The sequence below is a fragment of the Beta vulgaris genome, chromosome 3, assembly GCF_026745355.1.
Source record: "Beta vulgaris subsp. vulgaris cultivar EL10 chromosome 3, EL10.2, whole genome shotgun sequence".
Taxonomy (NCBI): Eukaryota; Viridiplantae; Streptophyta; class Magnoliopsida; order Caryophyllales; family Amaranthaceae; genus Beta; species Beta vulgaris.
This window is the reverse complement of record NC_079204.1, coordinates 13,411,712-13,439,270: the sequence shown is the minus strand read 5'-3', so window position 1 is coordinate 13,439,270 and position 27,559 is coordinate 13,411,712. Positions and strand designations below refer to the sequence as shown.

Genomic DNA, 27,559 nt, shown 5'->3' with positions numbered 1-27,559 from the left:
TCATTTCCACTGCTACAACTTTTCCTATCCAACCAACCTCCAAGCTCCAACACCGCTAACAGCCTAACACCACCACATGTAACATCCCCTTCCATTTCATCTTACCCATATACCCACAACCATCTATCTCACATTCTCGCTGTGCTACAAGTCTACAACCCCATTGCGAGACCGAAGGAAGAATGCTATCAAGCTACTCGTATATGTTTGTCGGAAAGTATTCATAAATCTTAGAAAAATTTGTTATAAACAACATTTTAATTTTTAAATACAAATATATGCGATAATATTTTTTAAATAAGTTTGGCAAATGAAGACCTTAAAAGAAAAAAATAATTACAAGGAACAACCTTGTTAACTAAATATTTTCCGGCATTTACTCATTAAAACCAAACATGCATGTGCAACTGTGCAAGGCATGTAACCCATATCTCTTCTATTTCAAACTCATTTCTCTTCATTTTTTTTTGCATTGACCAAGTATTTCCAATGCTGACTCCATTAGTATATGTTGCCAACTTGCAATAACGAAGGAAAATGAGATTGAAACATAAGAGACATATCATGTGCCCTTCACTTATTTGGCTTTAATGAGTCAGCGTCGGAAAATGGATCAAGGTTGTTCCTCGCAAAAAAAAAAAAGTTATTATTTTGCCATATTGTTTTAAAAAGGTTGTTTCTCACAAAAACCTTGTATTTAAATGATTCTTTCCAAAAGATTTTTTTAAATCTTAAAATAAATTTTACCACTTAAACCCCCTAATATTCCCCAACAAAAAAATAGGAAAGGACAAAAATGAAGGAAAATAAACGTACCAAGTAAAATAAAAATTCTACTTACTCCCTTCGTTTCCTAAAGATCCTCCCTCTTTCCGTTTAAGGGTGTTTTCAAAAGATCTTCCCTCTTTTGCTTTATTCCTTATTTGGCAAAACAAATTTCCCTATTTACCCTCTCATGTCACTATCATATGGTTCACCATTACATTATTAATTCAATTTTACTCCATTTCTCTCTCCTACTTTAACCCCTTTTTATTTGTTTATTTATCTTAACCCCTTTCTCTCTCCTACTTTACTCATACCATGCCCCACACAACTTGATTTTCCTTGGTATCTGTAGGAACAGTAAGTGGGAAGATCTTTAGGAAACGGAGGGAGTATTATGAAAAAATAACAAATTAAAAGAAAAATCTATTTTTGAAAAATGTAGCAAATAAAATCAAATTAAAAATAAGGTGAGCTATATTTGATATGACTAGGTCCTAGTAATAGGGATTAACAAGCTAAGTCATGATCCATGCTTTAGTTTAATTTGTCAAACATATTTATCTTGTATATTTCCCATTATTACTAGTTGTGATCATACATTCATACTCTTGTCACAACTATTCCCTAGTTTATCACTTAGAGAATACTCGTTGTATATTTCTTTACTCACTTGATATCATACATAAATATTAAGGAAAGAAAGACACGTAGGGGGATTATTTAATTTGCACTTATAGAAAGTAAGACATATCAAGACTTAAGAAGGTAATTTTAAAAAGTTTGAAACATTATGTGACATTTTGAAAATGAGCTCATTGGTTGATATGCATGCATGCGACCACGAGACAAGTTATAGGTGTGGTCGACCGTTCACAACTCACAAGACACGTTGTTTTGAAAGATAGTCCTAATAATTAGGGGAAATAACACATGATTGGAATTATTAAAAGTGAAAGACTAATAATTGGGACTACTTTTCCAAGTTCCAAACACAAGTTTCTTTCGGTATTTTGGTCCATTTTGTTATTTTTCCATGTTCCAAACACGATTAATAAGTTTCTTTTATTTAGAAGTGTTAGCCCATTCAAAGGCAACTGGTACGTATCTCACTAATTTGTGATGTAGAGAGTAGAGACCTTGCATATTGCCAAAATCTTTGATGTTCAATATAAGTGTACTCTTTGGTTTAGTCTAAGATATTTACCATGTATATATATATATATATATGGCTGAATTGATCAATAACTTATCACAATGAAATCCTCTCTTACCTTAAAAATGTGCTATCCAACTCTCATACTTTGTTGTCTTTTACTATCTTTCTCCTACGTTTCTCCTGCAAATGGCAATAATAACCAAGTGCAGTGTATTGACCATGAGAGAGAAGCATTGTTAAAATTTAAACAGGGCATTCTAGTTGACGACTGCGGACTGTTGTCTTCATGGGGAGACCATGATGATCATAACCGAAACTGCTGTCAGTGGAATGGAGTCCGTTGCAACAACCAAACTGGTAATGTTGTTATTCTCGACATTCGAGGAGTTAATTGGTTTACGCCATGTCTAAGAGGTAATCTTAGTTCTTCCCTTGTTAGTTTGAAGCATTTATATTACTTGGATCTCAGCTACAATAATTTTGTTCCTGAAAATGACGGGAAAAAAGCTGAACTTAAAAGAAAGCCCATCCCAAGTTTTATAGGTTCCTTTGAGAAGTTGGAGTACCTTTATCTTTCCTACACTGGGTTTTTAGGAGAAATTCCTTACCAGATTGGAAATCTTTCCCAGTTAAGGTATCTTGATCTTACTAGTAGCGAGATTGCCACTAATAACAGAGTCTTCCAATTTAAATTGGCGACGTCGTATGTCATAAACTTGTCATGGCTTTCAAATTTAACTTCGTTGAGATACATCAACTTGAGTCAAAATAACCTCGGGCTTTCAACAGATTGGCTCCAAGTCATAAACAACCTCCCATTCTTAAGCTACCTTAACTTAAATTGGTGTTGGCTTCCCTCACCAGTTCTGTCGCTGTTAAGGGAGAAAGTTAGTTAATAAGTTGTTACGCCTAGCTGGCAGTGGGGTAGTTAATCAGTTACAATTCAATTAGCTCAGCTGATCTCAATTGTATAAAGGTAGCTGATTGTATGATTAGAGGATTAATGATGATAATAACAAATCTTCTTCTCTCCCACCTTCTAATTCTCTCTCTCTCTCTCTCTATTTTCTAACTAAATTCTGCAGATACTTAGTATCCTGCAACATTGGTATCAGAGCATTTCGATCCAAATTCATCCAAATTGATTCATTTTTAGTTCATTAGAATCTGTGTTAGACTGTGATTCTATCGAGCTAACATTTGTAATCATCAGTTCATGTTTTCATATTCAAAATCGACACCCTATTTTGTCGAAAAGTGAGGAGAATTCTGTTCATAAAGATTTTTAGTTCATCCAACTCGTTATATCCTCCTGATTCTATTGAACTACAAATTACAGGAAATTGTTGAGTAATTTGTTGTCAATCTTACACCCTATTTTTCAGAAAGAAATTGAAAAAACTGGCACCTGTAACTAGAACTAGCAGTAATATGGAGGAACAAATCAAATCATTGGAGCAGAAATTTGGTGCTCAATCAAAGAAGGTGGATGATCAATCCAAAAAGATTGATGAAATGATGACATTGATTCTGGAATTAAGGAATCAGATGCTTGAGAACGTGTCTACAAACACAGTTTCAAATGGTGAAGGAGGTCAAGGAAGTCCTAGAACTCCTAGAACAGTTGGTCTTAAACCTTTGGGGTACGTACCTAAATTAGAGTTTCCAAAATTTGATGCTAATTGTAGATTGTGGATTAAAAAATGCAGCAAATATTTTCATTTGTGTAAGATACCTGATGAACAGAAGGTTGATTTAGCGTCATTATTCATGATTGAAAAGGCTGAAAAATGGGTAGCTAGTTACTTGTCTGTGAGAAAGAATGTAGACTGGACTGAATTTGTGGTTGATTTGTCTGCAAGATTTAAGGATGAAACAGCAATTGATGTTGTTGAACAATTCAATAAGTTGCAACAAACTGATTCTTTAGAATCTTATATAGATGAATTTGAGGATTTAATCTTCATGTAGTTCTTCAACATCGTCATTCTCTGCCTGATGATTACATTCTAGAAAGTTTTGTGGGAGGTTTGAAGTCTGGAGTTAAGCCTTTTGTTAAAGCATTTAAGCCCAAAACTGTTTCAGCTGCAGTAGAGATTGCTAGATTACAAGAGGAGACTCTTAAATCTATACAATACAAGCCTTCTAAATTCACTCCTTTTGGTTCTAAAACACTTCCTCCCTTGTTGCCAAATCCACCTGTGAAACCTTCTTCCCAACCTACTCATCCTGTGACAAATCATTTACTCCAAGAAATGCTAAAAATTTTAAATACATTCCGGCAGATGTTAGAGCTGAGAAAATAGCAAAGGGCTTTGCTATTATTGTGATCAACCCTATGACAGAAATCACAAATGCCAGTTTAAGGAACCTCAATTGTTTACAGTGGAAATTGCTAGTAGTACCGGAGGTGCAGATGGAATAAGTAATGATGAGGATGATAGTGACATTGATAATATAGAACCAGTGATTTCAGTCAATGCTTTGTCTGGAAATCAAAACTTCAAACCATGAGAGTGCAAGGCAGAGTTCATGACAAACCTTTCCACATTTTAGTAGATTCAGGTTCTACTCATAATTTTCTAGATCTGAATTTAGCTAAGAAGTTGGGTTGTGCTATTGAATCTATACCTGCCCAAGCAGTGGCAGTTCAGCTGAATTGGCAGCATGTGTGCAAGGGATTTCAGTGGAGTATGCAGGGCAATCTTTTGTGGCTGATGTTATGCTGATCTCCTTAGGGGGATGTGATATGGTTTTAGGAATTCAGTGGTTATCCACCTTAGGACCTATTTGCTGGGATTTTAAAGCACTCTTAATGGAATTCTTGGTTCATGGACAACAATTTAGGTTACAAGGTATGCATCCTCAAAGAGTAAAGGTAGTTGAGGGAGCACCATCTTCCAAGCTGATGAATACTGCTGTTCAGCTTTGTATACTGCAAGTAAGGGATGTGTCTTTCATGGCTATGGATGTGATGCCTGTTACCACACCTTTACAACCCCTTCATCCAGAATTGGAAGAGTTGAGAACTCAATATAAGGACTTGTTTGCAGATCAAGTTAATCTTCCTCCTCACAGGGTGTGTTTGATCACATATACCTTTGGAAGCTGGTTGCAAACCAGTGAATATCAGGCCATATAGGTATCCCCTCAAACAGAGGGATATTATTGAGCAATTGGTGCAGGACATGCTGGATAGAGGAATTATACAGAATAGCTCAAGTCCATTTGCTTCACCAATGGTGTTGGTAGGCAAAAAAGATGGTACTTGAGACTTTGTGTGGACTACAGGGACTTGAACTCTAAAACTGTTAAAAATAAATTTCCAATCCCAGTGATTGATGAGCTTATAGATGAGTTAGCTGGGGCTACAGTCTTTAGTAAGTTGGATCTTAGGGCTGGTTATCATCAGTTGAGAGTCCATGCTAGTGATGTTTATAAAACAGCATTCAAGACTCACACAGGATACTATGAATTTCTTGTAATGCCTTTTGGGCTTACAAATGCTCCTGCATCTTTCCAAGGGTGGATGAATAAGGTGTTCAAACCTTTGCTTAGGAAGTGTGTGCTGGTTTTCTTTGATGATATATTAGTTTATAGCAAAGACAAAGACACTCATTGGGCAGATTTGACTGCAGTCTTTGAACTAATGAGAACTAATTCTATGTTCATTAAAGAAAGCAAATGCAACTTTGCCATGGACAAAGTGGAATATTTGGGTCATTATATCTCAGCTGCTGGAGTGCAAACTGACCCAAATAAGGTGGCTGCAGTAGAGAAATGGCCAACTCCTAAATCTGTGAAGGAATTGAGAAGCTTCTTAGGATTGGCTGGATATTACAGGAAATTTGTCAAGCATTATTCTCTTATCAGCAAACCCCTTACTAACTTGCTGAAGAAGGGTGCTTTCTCTTGGTCTGATTCAGCTACTCAAGCTTTTGCTGCTCTTAAGCATGCTCTAGTTACAGCCCCTGTACTTGCTGTTCCAGATTTCAGTAAAACATTTGTAGTGGAGACAGATGCTTCTAAGGATGGCATTGGAGCTGTGTTGATGCAGAGCAATCATCCTTTGGATTTTATCAGTAGGACATTGGGTCCAAAATGGCAAAAACTTTCTGTATATGAGAAAGAATTGCTAGCTATGGTGTTTGCAGTGCAAAAATGGGAACAATACCTAGTAGGCACCCATTTTGTGATTCATACTGATCAAAAGAGCTTGAAATGGTTGTTACAGCAGAAGATTTCAACTCCATTTCAGCATTTTGGCTATCTAAACTCATGGGTTTTGACTATGAGATTAGGTACAAAAGTGGAAAGGAAAATCAAGTTGCTGATGCTTTGTCTAGGGTGCAGGGTTCTGAGATGCTATGTATGGCTATCTCTATTGTGTCTTCCAACTTAACTGAGCTTTTGCAAGCTAGTTATGTATTAGATGACAGTTTGCTGGCAGTTCTACATCAGTTACAGCAAGCTCAGCCAGTGGACAAGTCATATTGCAGGATGGATTGCTAAGGAAACATAGCAGTTAGTGGTTGGGCCAGATGTTAACTTGAGGTCTAAGATCATTACTTGGTTGCATTCATCACCAGAAAGTGGCCATTCAGGAAGAGACTTGACTATTAGAAGAGTCAAGAATTTGTTTCAACGGAAGGGTCTTAGCAAAGATGTGAGGAAGTTTGTCAGGAATTGCAAAGTGTGCCAAGCTTCTAAGTATGATCCAGCTGCTAGCCCTGGATTACTGCAGCCCTTACCAGTTCCAGAAGCTGTGTGGGTTGATGTTTCGATGGATTTCATTACTGGATTGCCCAAGTCAGCTGGATATGATGTCATCTTTGTGGTAGTTGACAGGTTGAGTAAGTATGGCCACTTCATACCCTTGTCACATCCTTACTCAGCCTTGCAAGTAGCTCAGGCCTACTTAGATTCTGTTTTTAAACTCCATGGGTGGCCTAGGAGTATAGTCAGTGACAGGGATGCAATTTTTCTAAGCTAATTTTGGCAAGGATTGTTCAGTTTACATGGTACTGAATTTCTACTCTCCTCAGCTTATCACCCTGAAACAGATGGTCAGACAGAGGTGGTTAACAGGTGTTTAGAAACATATTTGAGGTGTATGTGCAGTGAACATCCAAAGGAATGGCATGCTTGGTTGCCTTTAGCAGAATGGTGGTACAATACCCATTTTCATTCTGCTACACAACTCACTCCATATGAGGTTGTATATGGCCAGCCACCTCCTGTATATCTGCCTTATTTGCCAGGGGAGTCCAGTGTGGTTGAAGTGGATAGGAGCTTGCAAAGGAGGGAAGACATGATAGCTTTGCTTAAATTTCACTTGAGCAAAGCCCAAGCAAGGATGAAGCAACAAGCTGACAGGCATAGGTCTGAGAGATCTTTTATGCTCGGAGATTGGGTATGGTTGAAATTGCAACCCTATAGACAACAATCGGTTCACCATAGAGGCAACCAGAAGCTGTCTCCTAAGTTTTATGGGCCCTATCAGATACAAGCTGTCATGGGAAAAGTTGCTTATAAGCTTAAGCTTCCTGATTCAACTAAAATTCATGATGTTTTCCATGTCTCTCAGTTGAAAGCTTTTCATGGAACACTGCCTATGGCTACACACATTCCTTCTTGGTTTCAAGGACAGGATGCTGGTGTTGTTCTTAAACCCAGAATGATCTTGGACAGAAAAATTGTTAAGGTCTATAGTCAGGCACAGGTCCAGTACCTTGTTTAGTGGGATGGGGCTCCTGATCATGAAACTTCTTGGGAAGTAGCTGCAGACTTTGAAGCTAGATTTCCTGATTTTGTGGTTCAGTGATTTGAGTTGTACTCAAATCTTTTAAGGGGGAAGGAATGTTAAGGGAGAAAGTTAGTTAATAAGTTGTTACGCCTAGCTGGCAGTGGGGTAGTTAATCAGTTACAATTCAATTAGCTCAGCTGATCTCAATTGTATAAAGGTAGCTGATTGTATGATTAGAGGATTAATGATGATAATAACAAATCTTCTTCTCTCCCACCTTCTAATTCTCTCTCTCTATTTTCTAACTAAATTCTGCAGATACTTAGTATCCTGCAACAGTCGCCTTCAAAATTACCATTCGAGAATTCTACAACCACTCTCTCGTTTCTAGGTCTTTCTACTAATAACTTGGATGAATCCATATTCCCGTGGTTGTTCAATTTGAGTGGAATTAACACTCACCTTACATATCTTTCTCTCTCTTTTAATCAAATCAAAGGTCCCCTTCCAGATGCAATTGGAAATTTGAGCTCCCTTACACATCTCTCTCTCATGAGAAATAGATTCAAGGGTTCAATTCCTGACAATCTTTCAAACCTAAAAACTCTCACGTATCTTGATCTCTCATATAATAATTTCCGATCCTTGTCAAAAAAGTCCTTAAAAGATTCCTGTAGCTTACAATTTCTCGACCTGTCCTATAATAATAACTTCACTGATGAGCTCCCTAACCTAATACAATCAATAAATGGATGTGCAGCCAAGTCATTGTTGTATTTAGATTTGAATTCTAATCAAATTTGGGGTTCAATTCCGGACACAATCGACACCTTTTCTTCATTGACTTATTTACATCTTGGTTCAAACCGACTGAATGGAACGGTCAGTCCAAGTCTAGGGCAACTCCCTATGCTAGAGTCTTTAATTCTTTATTCTAATTCTCTAAAAGGTACTCTCTCTAATATCCACTTCTCTAATCTGTCAAGATTAAAGGTGTTAAAATTGTTTAATAACACAAAATTAGCGTTTAGTTTTGATTCCAATTGGGTCCCTGCATTTCAGCTCAAAAGGATCGAATTAAGCAATTGCGAATTGGGGCCATCATTTCCAAAATGGCTTGTTAGCCTAAAAAATTATTCATTTCTTGATATATCTCTAACGCTGGAATTTCAGACAGTATTCCAAAATCTTTTTGGAGCTCATCATCGATGGTGGGTTATCTTAATATGTCTCACAATAATATTTATAGGACACTTCCAGACCTACAAAGACTACCAGCCAGCTCTAATAGCAACTATATTATTCAAGTCGGCCAATGCATAATAGATATGAGCTTTAACAATATTGAAGGTGCAATACCCTCATTTCCACCAAACCTTACTCGCTTATTCTTGAATAACAACAAGTTTTCTAACCCCCGCTCCTTGCTATGTCCTAAAGATAAACCAAAACTAATGGAGCTTGACCTTTCAAACAATTTATTTACGGGGGAACTTCCAGATTGCTGGAAGAAATTTGAAAACTTAACACATCTGCGATTGGAAAATAATAATTTTTCAGGTGTTATACCAGCTTCTGTTGGTAACTTGAGTAACCTTATATTGTTGCATTTCCGCAACAATAATTTCTCTGGGCAACTGCCAAAAGCCTTAGGGAACTGCACATCCTTGGTTACTTTGGATGTTGGTCATAATTCATTGAGTGGGCATATACCATCATGGATTGGAAACAATTTGACAAGGCTTGGTTATCTTGGCCTGCGAAGCAATCACTTCGTTGGAGGGATACCTTTAAGCATTTGTCAATTGTCTTTCCTCCAGATTTTGGATCTTTCAACCAACCACATCAATGGTAAAATTCCAAAATGCATACATAATCTTGCGGGGATGAAGAATAGGACAGATTTATCGGCACCATTGAAATATCATCAACTTTATGAGACGCTTGACAATGCAACAATCATGTGGAAAAGAAAAGAGTGGAGTTTTAGGAATTCTTTGGGACTGGTCAAAGCTATCGATATTTCGAATAATAAGCTAGAAGGAGAGATTCCCATTGAAATTTCTTTTCTAAAAGGTCTCGTCTCCTTGGACTTATCAAGAAATAATCTGGTTGGAAGTATTACGCCAACAATTGGAGAGTTGACGGCTTTGGAAGTTCTAGAACTGTCAAACAATCATTTTTCCGGTGAGATCCCAACTAGCTTTGCATCTTTGAATTCTTTGGCCATCTTAAACTTGGCCAACAACCACTTGTCTGGAAAAATTCCCAGTGGTTCTCAACTTCAAGGCTTTGATGCTTCTGTATATGCGGGGAATTTTGCGCTTTGTGGATCGCCACTCCCAAAATGTCCCGGGGATCAGCCAGTTGATAATAATAGTCCAGCACGTGAAGATATCAGCCACCAAGAAGAAAAGCAAAGTGATGATTTTCTTCTGGGATTGTACATAAGTGTGATACTCGGATTTATTATTGGATTTTGGGGAGTTTGTGGAAGTTTAGCGCTAAAAACATCTTGGAGACATGCATTTTTCCGATTCTTTGATGATATAAGAGACAAGTTATGTGTCATGGTTTCTGTGACAAAAGCCAGAGTTCAAAGGAAGTTGTGAAGTTGCAGAGGTTAGTGATTTCATCTTTGATCTATTTCCTGATAGACAATTTTAGTTACTCATTATCAACTATTAACATGGCCATGTGTATAAGCTTCTTCACTAGTTCACCAAGAATACTAGTTGTGACACCATAATCTACGTGCAACAAATGTAATATGATAGAATTTGAATCTCAAATGAAACATGATAATAATAAGTTAAGGCATCTAATATTTTTGCCTGCTATAATATATTAATCAATGTACTTATGTACATATGGTACAGGAAGTCAGGACTACAAGACGACACAAAGATCTTTCGCTTTGCCTCGTAGGTAATATTAGTATGCTCTCCTACCTAAATAAGCATACTTGGCATACTATAAACCCTAATAAATTTTAATTTGTATCTTACAATCTCTAATTTATGCTTCTAAATTTCTGGTGTTTATTTTGAAGGACAGCTTATATGGTGCATTGAGCTAGGTGCTGGAGTCAACCTGTGGTTGCTATTATTGAGAATTTCGATTGTTATGAACAATGTGTACTTAGCATGTGTATCATTGTTGCTACTATCGAGAATTTAAGTTGTAATGTCTAAAGACTCTTATATATTATTGTTTTATATAGTAATAATTATCAATTAGTATAAGACTCGAAAAGAACACTCTGACAAATTTTTATATACTTTGTATTACACTTTCACTTTTTCCTTATCACAACTTCTTATATACGGCCGGCCATACTAGAAATTTCGCGTGTGGCCGGCCCATATATAAGCCCATGTAGAAATTAGCACTTCTTCTTCCGCATGATTCTCCTGTGAATTACATACCAAACTCTTCTCTCTTATGGTCGAAGTCGACGACGACGTTACTTCCCGTGGGATTTTTCAAGACTCTTTAACATTTTCTCTCTCCTCAATTCATTTCTTCTATTTTCTCTCTCCTTCATTGAAGGAAGCTTCACTCGTTCTCTCTCTTCTTCTTCTCTTTCTTTTCAATCTCTGAAAAACTCTTGCATTTGATATCTATCTTGTATTTTCTCTCTCCTCTTTCCAAACTGTTATCTTTGAGGGGAAAAGAGTTTGAAGATTGAATTGGATAAGTTAGTTCATCTGAAACCTCCTTTGTTCATATCAGTAACCTTATTTATTCATACCAGTAATCTCATTTGTTCATACGAGTAACCTGAAAATATTATATGAGTAACCTTAAAATATTGTTGGAGTAACCTCGTTTAATCATACTCGTAACCATATTTATTTAGACGAGTAACCTCATTTAGTCATACGAGTAACCCCAATTGTTCACACAACCCCTATTTATTAATACGAGTTAGTAACCTCATTCGTTTATAAAGAGTAACCCTATTTATTCATACCAATAACCCCATTTAATCAAATGAGTAACCTCATTTTGTTTTCACAATAAGTAACCCCATTTTATTCGCATCGGTAACCCCAATTGTTCATACAAGTAACCCCAACTTATTAATACGAGTAACCTCATTCGTTCAACATGAGTAAGCCATATATTCATCATACTAGTAACCCCATTTAATCATATGAGTAACCTCATTTTGTTCACATAAGTAACCCCATTTTATTCATATTAGTAACCCCAATTGTTTATACAAGCAACCCTAACTTATTAATAAGAGTAACCTCATTCGTTTATAAGGAGTAACCCAATTTATTCATTCTAGTAAACTCCTTCGATCATATGAGTAACCCTATTTGTTCATATAGGTAATCCCATTTTGCTTATAAGAGTAACCACAGTTCTTTATAGGAGTGACACCCTTTTATTGTTTAAATTAACCACGCACATACTCATACAATTAACTCCATTTGGTCATAAGAGTAACTCCTATGTTCATAAGAGTAATTCCATTTTTTCATAAGGATTTGGGCATAAGGGTCAACTTCAAAAGGTAATATCTCACTGCACACTTAATATTTTGGGAAGATTCAATAAGTTGGAGATGAAAATTTGGCTCGATAGCTTTCCAATACGTGGTCAAAAGCTCGATTACAATGAGAAATGAGTGAAATATGACCATTTAAAAATTAGATGACGGGCTGACAGGATGTCGGGCGCGCGACCGTTCGTAATTTTGGACGCACTGTTTCCTTATATGTTAATCTATCATATTAATTTTTTTAGATTTTTCTACCTCATATACTCCACCACCCATTTTATTAATCTACCTAAAACCTTCTCACCTGTCCTATTTTCATCTTTTTTACATTTTCCAAAACCAAACTTCTTTTTTTGTACTCCTTGTTTTTCGCACAATTTCTTCGATTCTCCCTCAAAGTAAACTGTAACAGTTATATAAAAATGGATGGAGTAATTTTTATAACTCAAATTGATTTTTAAGATAAAATGAACTAGAAAATTTAAACTCGAAAAAGCTTGAGACATTACTCGAGTTTGAGCAAAAATGTTACGAGCCAAGTCGAGTAATCCCAAGCTCGATCTCGTTTGGACTCGTTAACACCCCTACTCACATATTCTACCTAATACATATCACTTATTGCTAATGATGCATAAAAAAAATGCACAAGAAGAAATCATAACATTAAGAAATATGTTTGGGAAAATACGTAACAAATATCCCTTTTTGCAAAAAAAAAAAATGAAAAGTAAATATATGTAAAGTTAATTATTTTGCCTAAAACTATCTTATAGTGCTTTTTGGTTAGGCACTAGTGCCGCTTAGTATGGACTCGATTTTTTGTGTGTATAATCTTTTACTATTTGTTAAAACTCGTTGTGATTAGTGGTTATATATAATGGTAATAAAATTTAGTATTAATTAATTTACTAAAAAAAATTCATGTCAATACCATTCATGGTTATGAAACTTTTATCACAAATCAGTTTTTCTTCATAAATTTCTATTACCACTGAATAATATACTCCTAAGGAGTTATGAATGGTAATAAGCTTTAGGAAGAAAATAGATATTTTGAGATAAAATAGCATTATCATAGTAATGATATAGGATTTGTTTCACAAAAAAGTCAATTATGAATGGATTTGGAAGAGTAATATCCCTCCCAAGATTAGGTTTTTCATCTGGAAAGTTTGTCTGGGGTGGCCTTCCCACTAAAGATCGTCTTAAAAGAAGCCATGTTTTTCTTTCTTAGGAATGTGCCTTCTGCAATTTCCATAAGGAGAATGATATATCACATTTTTTGTGAGTGTTCCTTTGCTCATAATGTGTTTGCCAGTCTATATGGTTATAGCTCTTGGTCTGTTATGCCTTATTTTGATACTAGTTTGAGTTTAAGTGAGAACATTGTTGGGTTGAGGGAAAAGTCTAACCATGATGAATTTTGTAAAATTTTCATTGTTTGGTGACATATTTGATTCGCTCGTAATATAATTATCTTTAAAGAGGCAGCCTTTGTCCCGTCTAAGATAGCTATGTCTATTATCCATTTCTACAAGGATTGGAGACACGCGCACAGTATGGATGAGTGTCTTTTCATATCTCAAAAGACTAAGCCCCAAAAGATTACTAAAGAGGTTTGGTGGGTTAAGCCTCCTAGTAATGTTTTTAAGCTTAATTTTGATGGCTCTAAAGTGGATAATGATGATTCCTCTTTTGGATATGTCGTTCGTGATTCTCACGGTAAAATTTCCATCATGGTTGCTGGTAGTCTCCACCATAATTCTTCTATCTTGACTACAGAAGTTTGGGAATTGAGAGAAGGAATTAAAGCAGCCATTTCACTAGGAATTACTCATCTTATTGTGGAGGGAGATAACCTAGTAGTTATTAACTCTTTTAGAAAAGTGTGGATGATCCATCCGAAAATTAATAATATTATTTTGGACGCAGGGGTGGATCTCAAGGAGTTCTTTTCTCTTTCCATCAACAATTGTTTCCACGGAGCTAATTAAGCAGTAGGATTTCCTGGCTCACAAGGATCACTCGATTCGGACTCCTCATCGATAGTTTGAACTTAATGATCATGTGTTTCTCTCTATCATCCATAAAGATGCTTTCGAATGGTCCTATTTAAGGGACTAACCTAATTTTTCTCTCCTTATAAAAAAAACAATGCAATGCATTACTTTGTTGTTGCCAACAACTATGGCCACTAACCAAACATGCCTTTGAGGGTAAAATGTTTTCTGATTCTGATTTCTTGATAAATTCACACCGAACTAAGCATGTCTAGTCATTTCTATGTATGCCGCTGATCATGTACATACTAATGAAGCTGCAATGCTGCATATATACAATAACAGTCTAAAAACTTGTTTTTCCATTCTTTCGTAACTCAAATTGTGGCTCTTGTCTCTTAGTAGGATTAACATGCATCGTTAGTGGTTCCATGTATACATTGGCGTCTCATATAGTCCTTTGAAGTTTGAACTAGTTTTAAAACCCGTATTTATTGCTTTATTAGATACATAAAAATAATCACATAATAACATTGACTTAACTTTTTATATTACACAAAATCATAGAATAAGAGTGGTGAAAACAAAAAATTACAAATGAAATTTTCAAATCAATTTATATGTTGCAAACACTTCCTTGTAAACTACATTTGTTATACTTATACACAACCATGTTCTTTATCAAACCAAAGGATCTTGAGTCCTATATTGCTCGTAACACTGGAAACGGCAACATAAAATTATCTGTGGCTGAAAACCATTCTCGGGAGATACAGACCTAGATGAGATAGAGATTGTCCTTGACTTTTTTATACTCATAGAAAAACAAACCATTAAAAGAAATTGTTGTCTCTGAAATCTGATAGGAAATTTGGTGGAGTGAGACGGGGTTAGTGTCATTCTTGGGATAAGTACGTTTTCTTTGACATTGCTTCCGAAAATAACAGTAGCTTCATAACACGATTGTCTAATTGATTGACAACTAACCTCGTGCCATTACATAATCCGGATGTTTGATTAATATTCCTTAGAAACATATATAACTGGCGCACCAACCTTTAATCGTATGCTTTAATTCGGGAGACTTGAGCATCTTATTGTATTGAGGAATTCAGTGGAGTATATTTCATGTACTCCAAATTTGTCTTCTTCTTTGCCTATAGCATTCGAACTCAAATACACTCTTTCTTCTCCAGGAATGGTAGATAGAACATGATCATTGACTATCTGTACTATCTCATTGCTGGCGCTAAAATAGCTCTTTCTTGGAAGTATTTAGCTTCCCAAATATGCTCTTATAGGTATGGATATGTACTATCAGCAATTGCTGAAATTGGATCTGCCCCAAGATCTATAAGGATATCTTTTCAACCTCAATTACGGCTTCACCACCCCCTCCTTTTTCGTCTCCTACGCTTAGTATCCAATCTGAGAATTCTCGTAATTAATTCATCAACAGCTGATTTCGAAGAAGCTGCTTGTAATCTCATGTTGCGAGTAAGTCTTAGGACCTTACATTCCCACAAGTAAAATGAATTAATGGTCGCGAACACGATATTTTGCCTCGTTTCTTTTGTTACAACTGGTAATATCTGCCTGAGATCACCACCAAATACCAGGACTCCACCCTATCAACTTACTTCATGATGTCCTTCAAACTTCTATTAAGTGTTTCAAAACAAAACTTATGCATCATTACTTTGGAGCATGGTTTCAATAGCCAATGCAAAAGCTTCAATTTGATCGTCCTGGAGATCCGTGAAAACATAAATTCAAAGGAGGTTGTAATCTATATTTAGTATGCACATTATTTAAAAATATCTTATTACTTATTATTTAACAATGTTATCATAGGTGTTTACCTTTATTTTTTTGAATAGCACACTGCTTGTACAGAATGTCATTAGATAGTAATTATCAAGTCTTCTGCCGAATTTCCTCCAGATTTGACAAACTCCTCGATAACAGTTGCATGGGGAACAAATGTCTTAGGTAGCGCCCTGATTCTCTAAAAGTCATCATCAAGTAACCCTATTGCATAGCAAGCTTCCTTGAATGTTGGAATCACTACACCATCAACTGTTCTAATATCTTCGTAGCATGTTGCGCCTTTTACAAAGTTGAACAAAGTTCTAAGATAGAACTTCTCTCCATATCCTTGTGTGACATGGTAGATTCGTCCTATTGCAAAACATTTACTTCTTGGTATCCACTCTCTCTGATCTTACTTCCACACAAATTTTGTAGGGAACTCCACATAACTAAACTCTCTGGGTTTTGCACATATGTCATTTCAATCCATCCAGGATAGGAATTTTGTATTGTCGATATGAGGTATCTCTAGTATAGATTCTACATCAGCATGATCATTAAACAAAAGCAATTTGTTCTCCCGGTAAATGGAAACTTAGTCTTTCCACAACATGAATTCAATAATGAATGTTAAAACTAAAATCCTCTAAATTGCTTCACATACTGAAATGTATCGGCAATTGTAGAACATCTTTATCTCATGTTTTTCATTGTCTTTACCTTCTTTCTTTTTTTGTCTAGATAAGCCACAGCAATAATCCTATCATACCCATTGTTTATATATTTGAACAAATATTTAAATGATCTAGACTTGTTATGCCATTCATTTATGTGTTCGATATTTATGAAGCAATTGGGGATTATATGGATGACATACCGATTATCAAGATGAACTCCACTCTTCTCAACTATAGATACAGTATCTCTTCGCCTGTACACATGATATCCTTTATCATCCACTTTTGTGGCATCAAATGCTTACTGCATTTTTTGTCAATCATACACGATGGCATCTGTGTTTGCTGCACTACATGGATCGTGCATCATGAGCTCAAGTGGCGGATTGATATAGTTCTGGATTTTCACGTTGATCAAGCAACTCGGCACAAATAATCTTATTAATATACGAATCTACGGGGTATTTGTCTTCTTGATGTAGGAACAACAGAATATGAGCATGCGACAAACTACGCTTTTGGAATTCTACTATATATACCACTGAAAATGCAAATACCAACAAAGTAAGTTTGTAATCATATTATATACAATAAATAACTATAACATTAAAAAGGGAAATTAAAGCTATAACAATAATAATAGTATTAACTATTAAGCAAGATGTCTTACATACCAGCACTACCCTGCCAAATATTTTGCGCTCTTTCAAATCTATGACAAACTGGTCAAGTTTCATCTTTAAAAACTCGATATATCCTCTGGCCTAAGGCCTCTTTTCATTACAAATCTAGTGATCTCTGGCCACTTAGGATTACATGTAAATGCTATTAAAAAATTTGGATACACATACCATCTACAAATAGCCATCACATCCAGATAGTTCTCTCATGTAAATATGTCCTCTAAATGAATCTGGTAATACTATACGACTTTCTGTAGAAGATCCTTCTGTTTCTCCTCTTTTTACAATCCCTCTCAAATTCTTCACATTCGCCGGCTCAGACTCTGTTGGTTATTTTTAAGAAAACATAACCTTTCAGCTTCAATAATTGTGTAAGCATCAACTAAGAATTGTTGTAAGAACCTCAGAGATAAGAGTATAGTTGCAGCTTCGAAAGCTCTATCATGTATTCTGTATGCAAAGAACTCATGCATTGTGAGTTTATCTCTTTTTCTCGTTGAATTGTCTGTTGCTTATCTCTATGCATAATCCCATTCTAAATCCATCTTCTCCATGTGGAAATAACAGTGGATATTGTGTTGCTAGGTAAGAGGGGTGGAGCTCATAAATTTTCTTTAACTTTCCACCCCTTGTTCCTATAATTATATCTCTTTTATATTATCGACACTATCAATATATCTCCAACAAGCGCAATAACTTCTAGTGTCGTTGGAAAATTGTATGTTCTTCCATTAGACTCTCGTCTTCTAATAAGCCTTAATTTCACATTCTCGCGTATGTTTGATGCAAACCTATCCCTAGCTATTATGAAATTTTTAGCTAAAAGGTTATTATTATACTGCTTTGGACAGTCCCGCTACCTCTTTCTTTTATTGTCTTACACCACCGTTGCATCACACCAAGCCACCCAGTGACAACTGACAACCATTGCTTTCTTACTTCCCGTGGCGTGGCATATGCGTGTCCTTTTTTTTATTTTCTTTCACTTTGGTTTTTTAAATTGCTGATTTTGTACTTTGTTGACGAGTTTCAGTTAATTTGCAAGGAGGTAAGTTACCATACTTATTTTTTGTCGATATAATTAGAAAATTTTACATTGATGTGGATAAAAACTTAAAATTGTGGTACGAATACCCTTTGGTTTGGAATTAGCTCATCTTTAGTTTCATTTTTGAAAATTCATGTTTTCACTATCTTGTAGTAGTTAGTCTTCAATTTAATTGTGATTTTTTTTGTTGTAAAAATACTTACTTTTATGAATATGGTTAAAATTGTGATATTATTTTATTTATTGATATGTTAAAATTCGGAAAATTGAAATATTATTTTTGGAGTTAAATTACTTAAAAGTTTTTAAAAAAAAAAATTCATGCAAGGTTATTAATTTATATTTTATTGGTGGACGGTGGTGACTCACCCTACGCAAAATATTGGACATGTCGCTACGTGTGTTACACGATTATGACTTATGACTTATATATAATAATTAGTATTTTCATTAAAATGATTTTAAAAGTTTGTTACTACTTTGCCAAAAAAATACATTTTGAATATATCGATTTACACCGTGTAGGTTGCACTTCATGGTTTAAATTTTCCCAATATGTTTGAGTTATAAGACTATTTAAGGTCAATTACATCTAATGGTTGTTTTTCGTGTCTGATGATCTTGTATAAAGTAATAGATATCATTTAGATTACAATTTATATCATACTACTGAAATTCCAGAAAAACCACATGTCACTTCCCCATGTAATTTTTCCTTGACAAAATAATTCTCCTATATTTTTTATTTTTTTTGTTTTTCCCTTAATTATGGCAAGAAATTGCACGACATACTGATCAATTGGTTCTTCCTTTATGAAAAAGTTTTCATAGTTAGAGAATTAATAATTGAAGCAATTTAATATTTTTTTATAAGAACCATCCTAAAATCGGATCGAAGAATAATATGTTTTTATTGGTTAGGAAGACAATACTACTCGACACTCGTTTATTAGAGACACATTAGCCATCAATTTTATAAGGTTTATCCTATTCGATGCATTTTTCAGACTTTTTCTTGAAGAACTCTTTTAATTAATTACTTTCTAAGTTGCGCTTAAGTTGGTCTAAAATATAAACTCTTATAAAACTCACATTGAAATGAATAGTATTTGGTTTCGGGCATTACCCCAAGTAGTATTTTCTTTCCCGGACTTGATATATATATATATATATATATAATATTATATATATATATATATATATATATTTTCATTCGCATTAAAATATAATAAAAAACTCAACATTTAAAAGGTACAAATATAATAATGTGAACATTTGAAACATATACAAAGTTGGTTGAGATGATAAATGTGCTATGTATAATAGCAAGATGTCACAGGTTCAAATCTTGTTGCAAGCCGATTTACTTTTATTAGTTGAATGAGAGTAATATAGGTGTCACGTGATATGTACTTCCTCCGTTTCATATTACTCGCTACACTGCTCAATTCACGGACTCCTAGGTAATTTTTGGAGAAGAGAGAGGTAGAGAATAAAAAGAAAAGGGATCCATGTGAGAGGAGGGAGATAGAGAGAGTTTATAGCACAAAAAGGAAGTGTAGCAAGTAATGTGAAACTTCACACGATGAAAAATGTAGCGAGTATCACTAATTATTAGGCTAGGCTGCCTAATTATAATATTAAAAGTAGGCAGCCCAGACCCAATTCTAATATAGAAGCCCAACCACAACCATTGTCATTTAACCCAATGTCTTCTTAATTCTCTCTGCTCATTTGCTATTAGTTAGGGCAACAAAAAAAAACTCACTAATTCTCATCATTTTCTCTCTCCTCTGTATTTCCTTCTCCTTCTTTCCATTGATAATCAAGCATGGTGGACGGCATGGAACATCTCATAGGTCATCTTTCCCGTGTTCGAATCCCTAAACCAACCAATTGCATCTTCAAAAGAAGATTGTTGTGTTTCTTTTTTATACTCCGGTGAGTTTCTTTTGCATTTTCGCTGATTTTTGTTGTTCTCTTTTTTTGTTTCTTATCGTGAATTTGAGCAAATGTGTTGAATGATGATGCTGTTTTTTTTTTCTTATCTCTGTTTCTTGAGCTATTGAATTTCGAGTTTCAGTTACTTCCTAATGACGTAATTTTAGTAACATTTGTTTGTTAATTTCAATTTTTCTTTTAGATGAACATTTAATTTGCGAGTTGAATTCTTTATGGAATTGTTAATTTGCGAGTTGAATTCTTTCATTCGTGGAGATTTTATGGAATTGTGATCATTTAAGTAGTTGAAATCTGTGTGGTTTTGATCCTGCATTATGTCCATAATGTTGTATTTGTAATGATGATTTGTTTAATTTTGAGAATCTTTTGGAGTGGTTTTGTTGATTCTTATACTCTGGACACTTGAATTAAATATCTTGGATTAAATTTTGTGGAGTGGTTTTGTGGAGTGGTGATTATATTGCTGATTTTGAATCATCATCAACTTGCTTGTAATTTTCCATCTCTGATTTTTAGTTGTTTGTTGATGAGAGATATGAGAAGGTGAAACTTGATTACTTGCAATCAATAGTCCTAAGGTAATTTCGAATTATATTTTTGTTAAATCCTCTGTTTTTCGTCTATGATTTTTGAATTTTTCATCTGATTTTGAGTTGCTCTCATTGTACTGCATTGCATTGTTTTTTTTTCAAATCTATTTTTTTTTTTTGTAGTCACCACCACGACAGTATCACCAACGTAACGACACTCATTCACCAGGGCGTGACAAACAACGTCAAAAGTTTTATGATTCTCCATCACCTGAGCATGAAACAAAGTTAAAGAATACTAGATTGTTGTATCGTTTGAATGATTATAGTGGTCACATGATGATTTATGTTGGTGACACAATGGTTATTGTTGGTCACTTATTATTTTTTTATATTTAGGAATTCACACATGTAATTGGAGTGACATTTGTTCGTGATTATGTTAATAAATACATTTGATTCTTTCCATTTCACATTTGAAGTTTCTCAGCTTAAATATTCAGTGGATATATTAAAGTGGGCACCAATTAGCTTAAATTAGGTACCAAATGAATTTAAATAGTCACTTATTAAAAAATATTTTAGATGTTCATCTTTTTGTTTTTTAAATTAAAGTAATCAGCAAATTAAATGAATAGGTGACTAATTTGAACAAGCATCAAATGGATTAAAGTAGTCTCTAATTTGAAGAAATCTAAAGTCAGCATGAAATAGTGACTAATTGGTATATCATGGTCTCTAATTGACATATACAGTCACTTAAGAACATAAAACTTATTGATCAACATAACTTGTGATTAGAACCTAAAGTTGTGTATCACTTATCATAATTTTGAAAATAACAATTGGTAATGTTTTGTTTGTACTTTTACTAATTACACAAACTTCTTTTGTTCAAAACTAATTAATCATCATTGTTAGTAACCAAAACAGTTTTTGTTCAAACTACTTTCTTGGAGAGGATCTAGTTGTTGGTTCGGATTCCTTCACATGAGAGTTTTGCTTCGTGGGAGATGATTTTGCAGAACTACAGTGGCTGTGTTGGGTACGCCTTGGTGTCTTTTCGATCTCTTGCAAAATGCTTGATTAGCTTCATCTGCTTACTTGGTGGGAATTTGAGATTGTTTTTTTTGTGCCTGTGGAATCAAATTATACATCAAATTCATTTACAGTGAAAACCAGATGATTTAAAATGCTGACAAAAAAATAAACTGGCTACCAAAGAACTTAAACTGGTCACATAAGGAAGTAAACTAGTTACTTGATGAAACAAACTGCCAGAAAACTAAGCATCTTTCATATAACAAGAACCCAAATGACGATTCATTAGGAGAGCAGTATGTTCTAATGAGAACTTGTTTAGCCTTGTAGACGAATTAGGAAATCAATAAGTAATAATTGAATTTGAAACTTCTCACTAAACGAATGGAGAATTGAGCTAGTGTGGTCACAAATAAACCTAAATTGGTTACTAAATGAGTTAAAGGGGATACTTCATGCCTGTAACAGTTTCAAACAGAGCTTAGAACTTCAAACAGAACAAATTCTAAACAACAGACCAAGAATCAGGTCAAGGGGCAGTCTCATTTTTAGAGGAACATGCAAGTGTATACCTAGCTAGCTGTTGCAGCCCTCTGCCGGAGCATTGACATCACCCCACATACTTGAAATCCTGCACTTCCTTGAAGTTCATCCATGGCTTAACCCACACTTTCGCTTCGTAAACCTTCTTCTTTTCACCATCAGTTGCCTCAAGAGTAATATATTATATAGTACCAGAAACTACCCGTTCTTTTATATTTACAACCCTATGGAATTCGAGCAAAGCATTCTGCAAAACAAATGCACACACCACTTCTATTTTTATAACAGGCTAGCAAAATGTAGGTTTCATTTTATAACAGGGAAAATTATGCATCTTTCAAATAGGAGAGCAATATCTTGCAATGAGAACTTGTTTAGCCTTATAGAAGAATTAGGAAAGCAGTAAGTAATTGAATTTGAAACTTCTCACTGAACTGATGGAGAATTGAGTTAAAGTGGCCGGTCACATATAAACCTAAACTGGTTACTAAATGAGTTAAAGTGGGTACTTAATGCCTGTAACAATTTCAAATAGAGCTTAGAACTTCAAACAGAGATAATTCGTCGTTCGCCGTTCAAACAGAGCTTAGACCTTCAAGAATATCAATATAGCCTCCAAAATCAAAGCGTACATACAATCTCACATCGTTCGCCGTTCTCAACTCCAAGAACAATTAGAAATAATTCACACACTAAATTAACAATGCAAATCTAAAATTTAATGATAGAATCAAAGAGGTAAACACACAAAAATTGACGATAAAAAGTCAAGATTCAAAATTAACCTCTGAAATTTGAAACTCGCCATGGCTAGGGCAGGAAGTGATCGGAAAATCGCCATAACAAGCGTTAATTGTGTGAGGTAGAACATTGGAGTAGAACTTGGAGAGAGAATCTTCTAATGGAAGGTTTTGAAGTTGTAGAGAAACGTCAATGGTGGACAAATCAGTGCAGTCGTCGAATTTCGGAGCTTCTCTCGCTGAAATTCGGCATCATTATAATCGGATAATCGTAATCGGAGAAGGTGATGATGGAGCTGCTATGGAGAATTTCCGTTGGCGGGAAGATTCCACCATTGAAGAGAATGAAGAGTGAAGATAGAGGAGAGAGAGGAAAGAGAATTGCAAGCTGTTCTGTTTTTTTTTAAAAAATTTGCAATATGGCCTGATTAGCTCATATTGTTTGGACTTGGGCCTGCCTAATTATAATGTTATAATTAGGCAGTCTCTTGCAAGACGAGCTGAGCGAGTATTATGAAACTGATGAAGTATATGATGTCAGACACGCCTTTTAGTATAGATTTATTCTCTGTCCATGTACTCTATTTAGCAACTATGGTGAAAACAGGAGAAGAAATAGCAACTATGGTGTGTGCTCCTTAGCATAAGTAGGATGATAAATACAACACGAGCCCAGAAAACACACAGATCAAAAAGGCCCAAATCCAAGTTTATTACTATGACCAATTAACAGACTACGCTGACTCAGACACTGTAACCGTTGCAAGCCCACGCAATCAGGGAAACTCCACAAAAGGTAAGCTGATAATAGTAGCCGACCCAACTCATGATGGGCCTAAGACCAACCTAAGTATGGTGGGCCGGATTGTAGGCATGGTTGCCTCCGCTAGCCATTGGAGCCTTGGGCTAGTATATATACTGAAGTTACCATAACTGTAGTGGGCCTTGGGCTATCCAGCACGTCAAGTCCGTGAGCTACCCATTGCTGGTGGGCCGGGTATGTTCCGCCTTGCCCGGCGCTAGAACTGAGTAAAAGCTCCAAGGGTTGAGTTCCAGCTGACAATTTACTAATCATGTTTGTTAAAATTCATGACGGTATTAACTACTTCCTCTGTTTCATAATACTCAATACAATTGTGAAAAGTTTTACATTACTTACTACACTTTTTTTGCGCAATAAACTCCCTCTATTTCTCTCCTCTCACATAGGTCCCTTTTCTTTTTACTCTCTACCTCTCTCTTCTCCGAAAATTGCATAGGAGTCTGTGAATTGAGAAATGTAGCGAGTAATATGAAATGGAGGAAGTATTATTAGTCTATGCTTACATCAAAACTTACTACTTTTCAAATGAATTTTGTAATTGTGTGGACCTATAAAAATGAGTAGTATATAATACTTCTTGCGTTTTGAAATAAGTAAAACGTTTCTTTCAAAAAGCTCTTAAATAAAAAAGAGAAGTTTCACTTATTTCATAACGGATAAAGTATATGTATATTCATCGTAAAGACTTCTCAGTTATCACTAAAATAGGAAAAGTTTGGTTTTATAAAAGATTAAATGATGATAAATTATTTACGGTGTGGACGAATTCACTTCGTGATAGCTCTTATGATCTTACAATATTTGCCCCAGAGCAGTCAAGTGGTTGGAGGCTTTATGTAACTGATAAACATTAGTTACTAAAATAAACTTATTAGGCATAATTATAAGTATTTATTGTCTATGAAGTTACCATGTAATACTGATTTTTACAAGAAAAAGTACCTAAAGTATGAACAAGTCAGACTCCTTAAAAGGAACGGGAATGGTAAGGGAACTTCACCCCCAAATAACCTCTAGTGACCAGTGAGGTTTGATCTCATATCCTTCAAGGCATAATGCCAAACCTTACTTGGTGGATCTACATCCTACCTATAGTAAGTTTTGTACGAAGCAAACATTATTCTTACATACAATCTGGATTAACTAAAAATAAGTATATACTGAAATACCCAATTGTTTATATTTATTTGCCTCTTTAAGTTATCACTTCTCACTATATATTCACCTTAAAAAGTAGAAAAAAACAATAAGATAAGATAAATGTGTTCAACTTATAAAGCAACCATTGTCTAAACTTTGTAGAGTTCCAATCCACACATGGACTAAACCTCAAACAATTTCGAAATTCAAAGGAATGTATTATATTCTAGTTATAGTACTCAGCCACTCAAGTATATAGTGGATGAACATTACTAAATCATCATTTATTAAGAAATTTGAACTAAATCTATAAAGAAGATATGCATGATGTAAGAAATACAAGTTCGACCTTGCCAAGTACTACTCTATTTAGGAGTTCATTTTTGCACAATTCCCCATGTCAAAGCCGTTGAAACACACAAAAAGGACAAAAAACAGCATGCTACTGCATAGCATATACTCAAATTTACAACACTTTCAATTAAATATTTGAATTTTACATATTATACTCAACAAAACCCATCAAAAAGCCAAAAGATGGAGAATCATCATCATAATATAATCAAGTACTTGCTAATCATATACTATATAAAAATAAAACCCAAACTTCATTTTTTCTTTTCTTCTTCTTTTAATTACCTCCTACTTAAAAACTATAATTTGGCTTAAATAATCTATCCCTTAAAGAAGCAAACCTTGATTTCTTCTTATCACTTTCATCAACCTGAACTTGTTCATCTTCTCCTTTGTCACTTTCTTCCCCTTCTTCATTAAAAGCAGGATGACATAAAATACAATTCAAAAGTTGAGTTCCTCTTAAAGCATTTGTCAATGGCAAATGTCCTTCAGGAGGAATATTATTACTACTACTATTTTCTTCAACATTGTTATTACTATTATTACCATTAAGCTCCCAAATAAATTCATTAGGAAAAGACCTATAATTATACTGCTCAACTTCAGTATCAAGCTTTTTCATCCACCCTACCTTAATAAAGAACCTAGTAAAGTCCTTATCAACCTTCAACCATATCTTCTTTTGAACACTATAACCAAACTTATTGTTGCTAAACTTCTTCCAAAGCTCATCAATGGCTATGAGATCATCCTTAGGTATAAACTGCACTTCTGAGAAGAAAACATAGCCTCTTTTGATGGCAGCTTCACCAGCTAAGACAATGATAAGACGGCGGGTTTCGTCGTCCGCTAAACGAAAGTTTCCTGAGGCGAGGTGGCGTTGGAGGTTATCTAGCGAGAAGGCGGTGTCTGGGGCAGTGATGGGAGTTGTTGTAGCGGCTGCTGTGGAGGAAAGTGAAAATGTGATCATGTGGGAGGATAAGGAGATGGTGGATGTGGGGTGTTTTAAGGAAAGAGAGGAGGATGTAATGGTGGAGGAAGGGAGGGAGGAGTAGTCTAAGGAGTGTCGCCGAGGCCGAATGGCCCCGGCGGAGTGAGAAGAGTGGTGGTAATGATGGTGGTGGATGGTGGCCATGGTAAGAAGAGAAAGAATTGTGGTGGTGAGAAATGTGACAAGTAGTTAAGGAAAAGAGGGAAAGTTTTTAAGTTTAGTGGAGGGAAGTGTGTGTGTTTTTTTGATGTGGGGACTAACTAACTTAGGTAGGGAGTGATAAAAGAAAGGAATAAGATGAGGACAAGGTGGAAATATGGGAAGGTGATCCAAGAAGATAGAAAGAGTGATTTTGATTGGTTAGATGAGGGTGAGGGTGGGATTTTTTCTCACTTTATCATTTACTCATTTGCTTTAATTTTGCCATGCTGAAGTTTTTTTTTTTGTTTTAGAGGGAAAGAAAAATTGTGAGGTTGTGTGTTGTTGTAGAGTGATATGCAATAATGAGGATAACGACAAGTGAAGTGCTAAAAATCAGGCAATTTGAGGTATGAAAAGTGTACAGCATGCAACTTTACCTATACCAAATGTTGAAGAGAAAGTTTGTATTTACACCTTACAAGGAGGGAAGATGTATTCCCACAAATATTGTAAACATGTAACTTTAGTAGCACTGTAACTTTTAACCATTCGAAATCATGATTTCAGTTATTTATCTTATAACTTTCTTAACAAAGAAAACATATTGTAGTAAAAGACACATTTTCCGGCTCGTGACAATGTAATGTGTAGTATAGTATGTCAAAACAAACTTTTTGATAGATATTCCTTAGTGCTTTTGTTTCTTTTTAATTTACTCATTTTATTTTAGGGAATAATTAATAAGAAAGTACAAAAATATGAGAGAGAAACTGAAAAGGTGGAGAGATAAGTGAAAAATGAGAGAGAAACTAAAAAATGTGTTAAAATATTAAAAAGTGGATGACATGGGTGGAAAATAGAGATGGCAATATCCAATGGACCATC

General features: G+C 35.1%; 2 protein-coding genes across 5 annotated transcripts in view; one reads left to right on the top strand and one right to left on the bottom strand.

Annotated features, from left to right (window-relative positions):
- The window catches only part of LOC104888793 (receptor-like protein EIX2), a 48,421-nt gene extending 37,515 nt beyond the window's left edge, over nucleotides 1–10,906 (top strand). Inside the window, exons 1-3 of one of the 4 annotated variants that reach the window (XR_008968748.1) lie at nucleotides 7,694–10,292; nucleotides 10,550–10,598; nucleotides 10,728–10,906. The gene's annotated coding sequence lies outside the window, so the exon portion shown is untranslated. Of the gene's footprint in view, nucleotides 1–7,693; nucleotides 10,293–10,549; nucleotides 10,599–10,722 lie in introns of those variants that run through there. The other 3 variants (XR_008968749.1, XR_007272510.2, XR_007272511.2) reach the window with 3 other exon arrangements.
- Nucleotides 10,907–25,642: 14,736 nt separating this feature from the next.
- LOC104888790 (tetrapyrrole-binding protein, chloroplastic) lies at nucleotides 25,643–27,109 on the bottom strand. The gene has a single exon (XM_010673869.3). The coding sequence runs from the start codon at nucleotides 26,675–26,677 to the stop codon at nucleotides 25,832–25,834; it is 846 nt and encodes a 281-aa protein (XP_010672171.2). The 5' UTR covers nucleotides 26,678–27,109; the 3' UTR covers nucleotides 25,643–25,831.
- Between the last annotated feature and the right edge of the window lie 450 nt (nucleotides 27,110–27,559).

Coding starts and splice junctions, on each gene's coding strand:
- LOC104888790 (XM_010673869.3), bottom strand. CDS start 26,677: ATGGCCACCATCCACCACCATCATTACCACCACTCTTCTCACTCCGCC.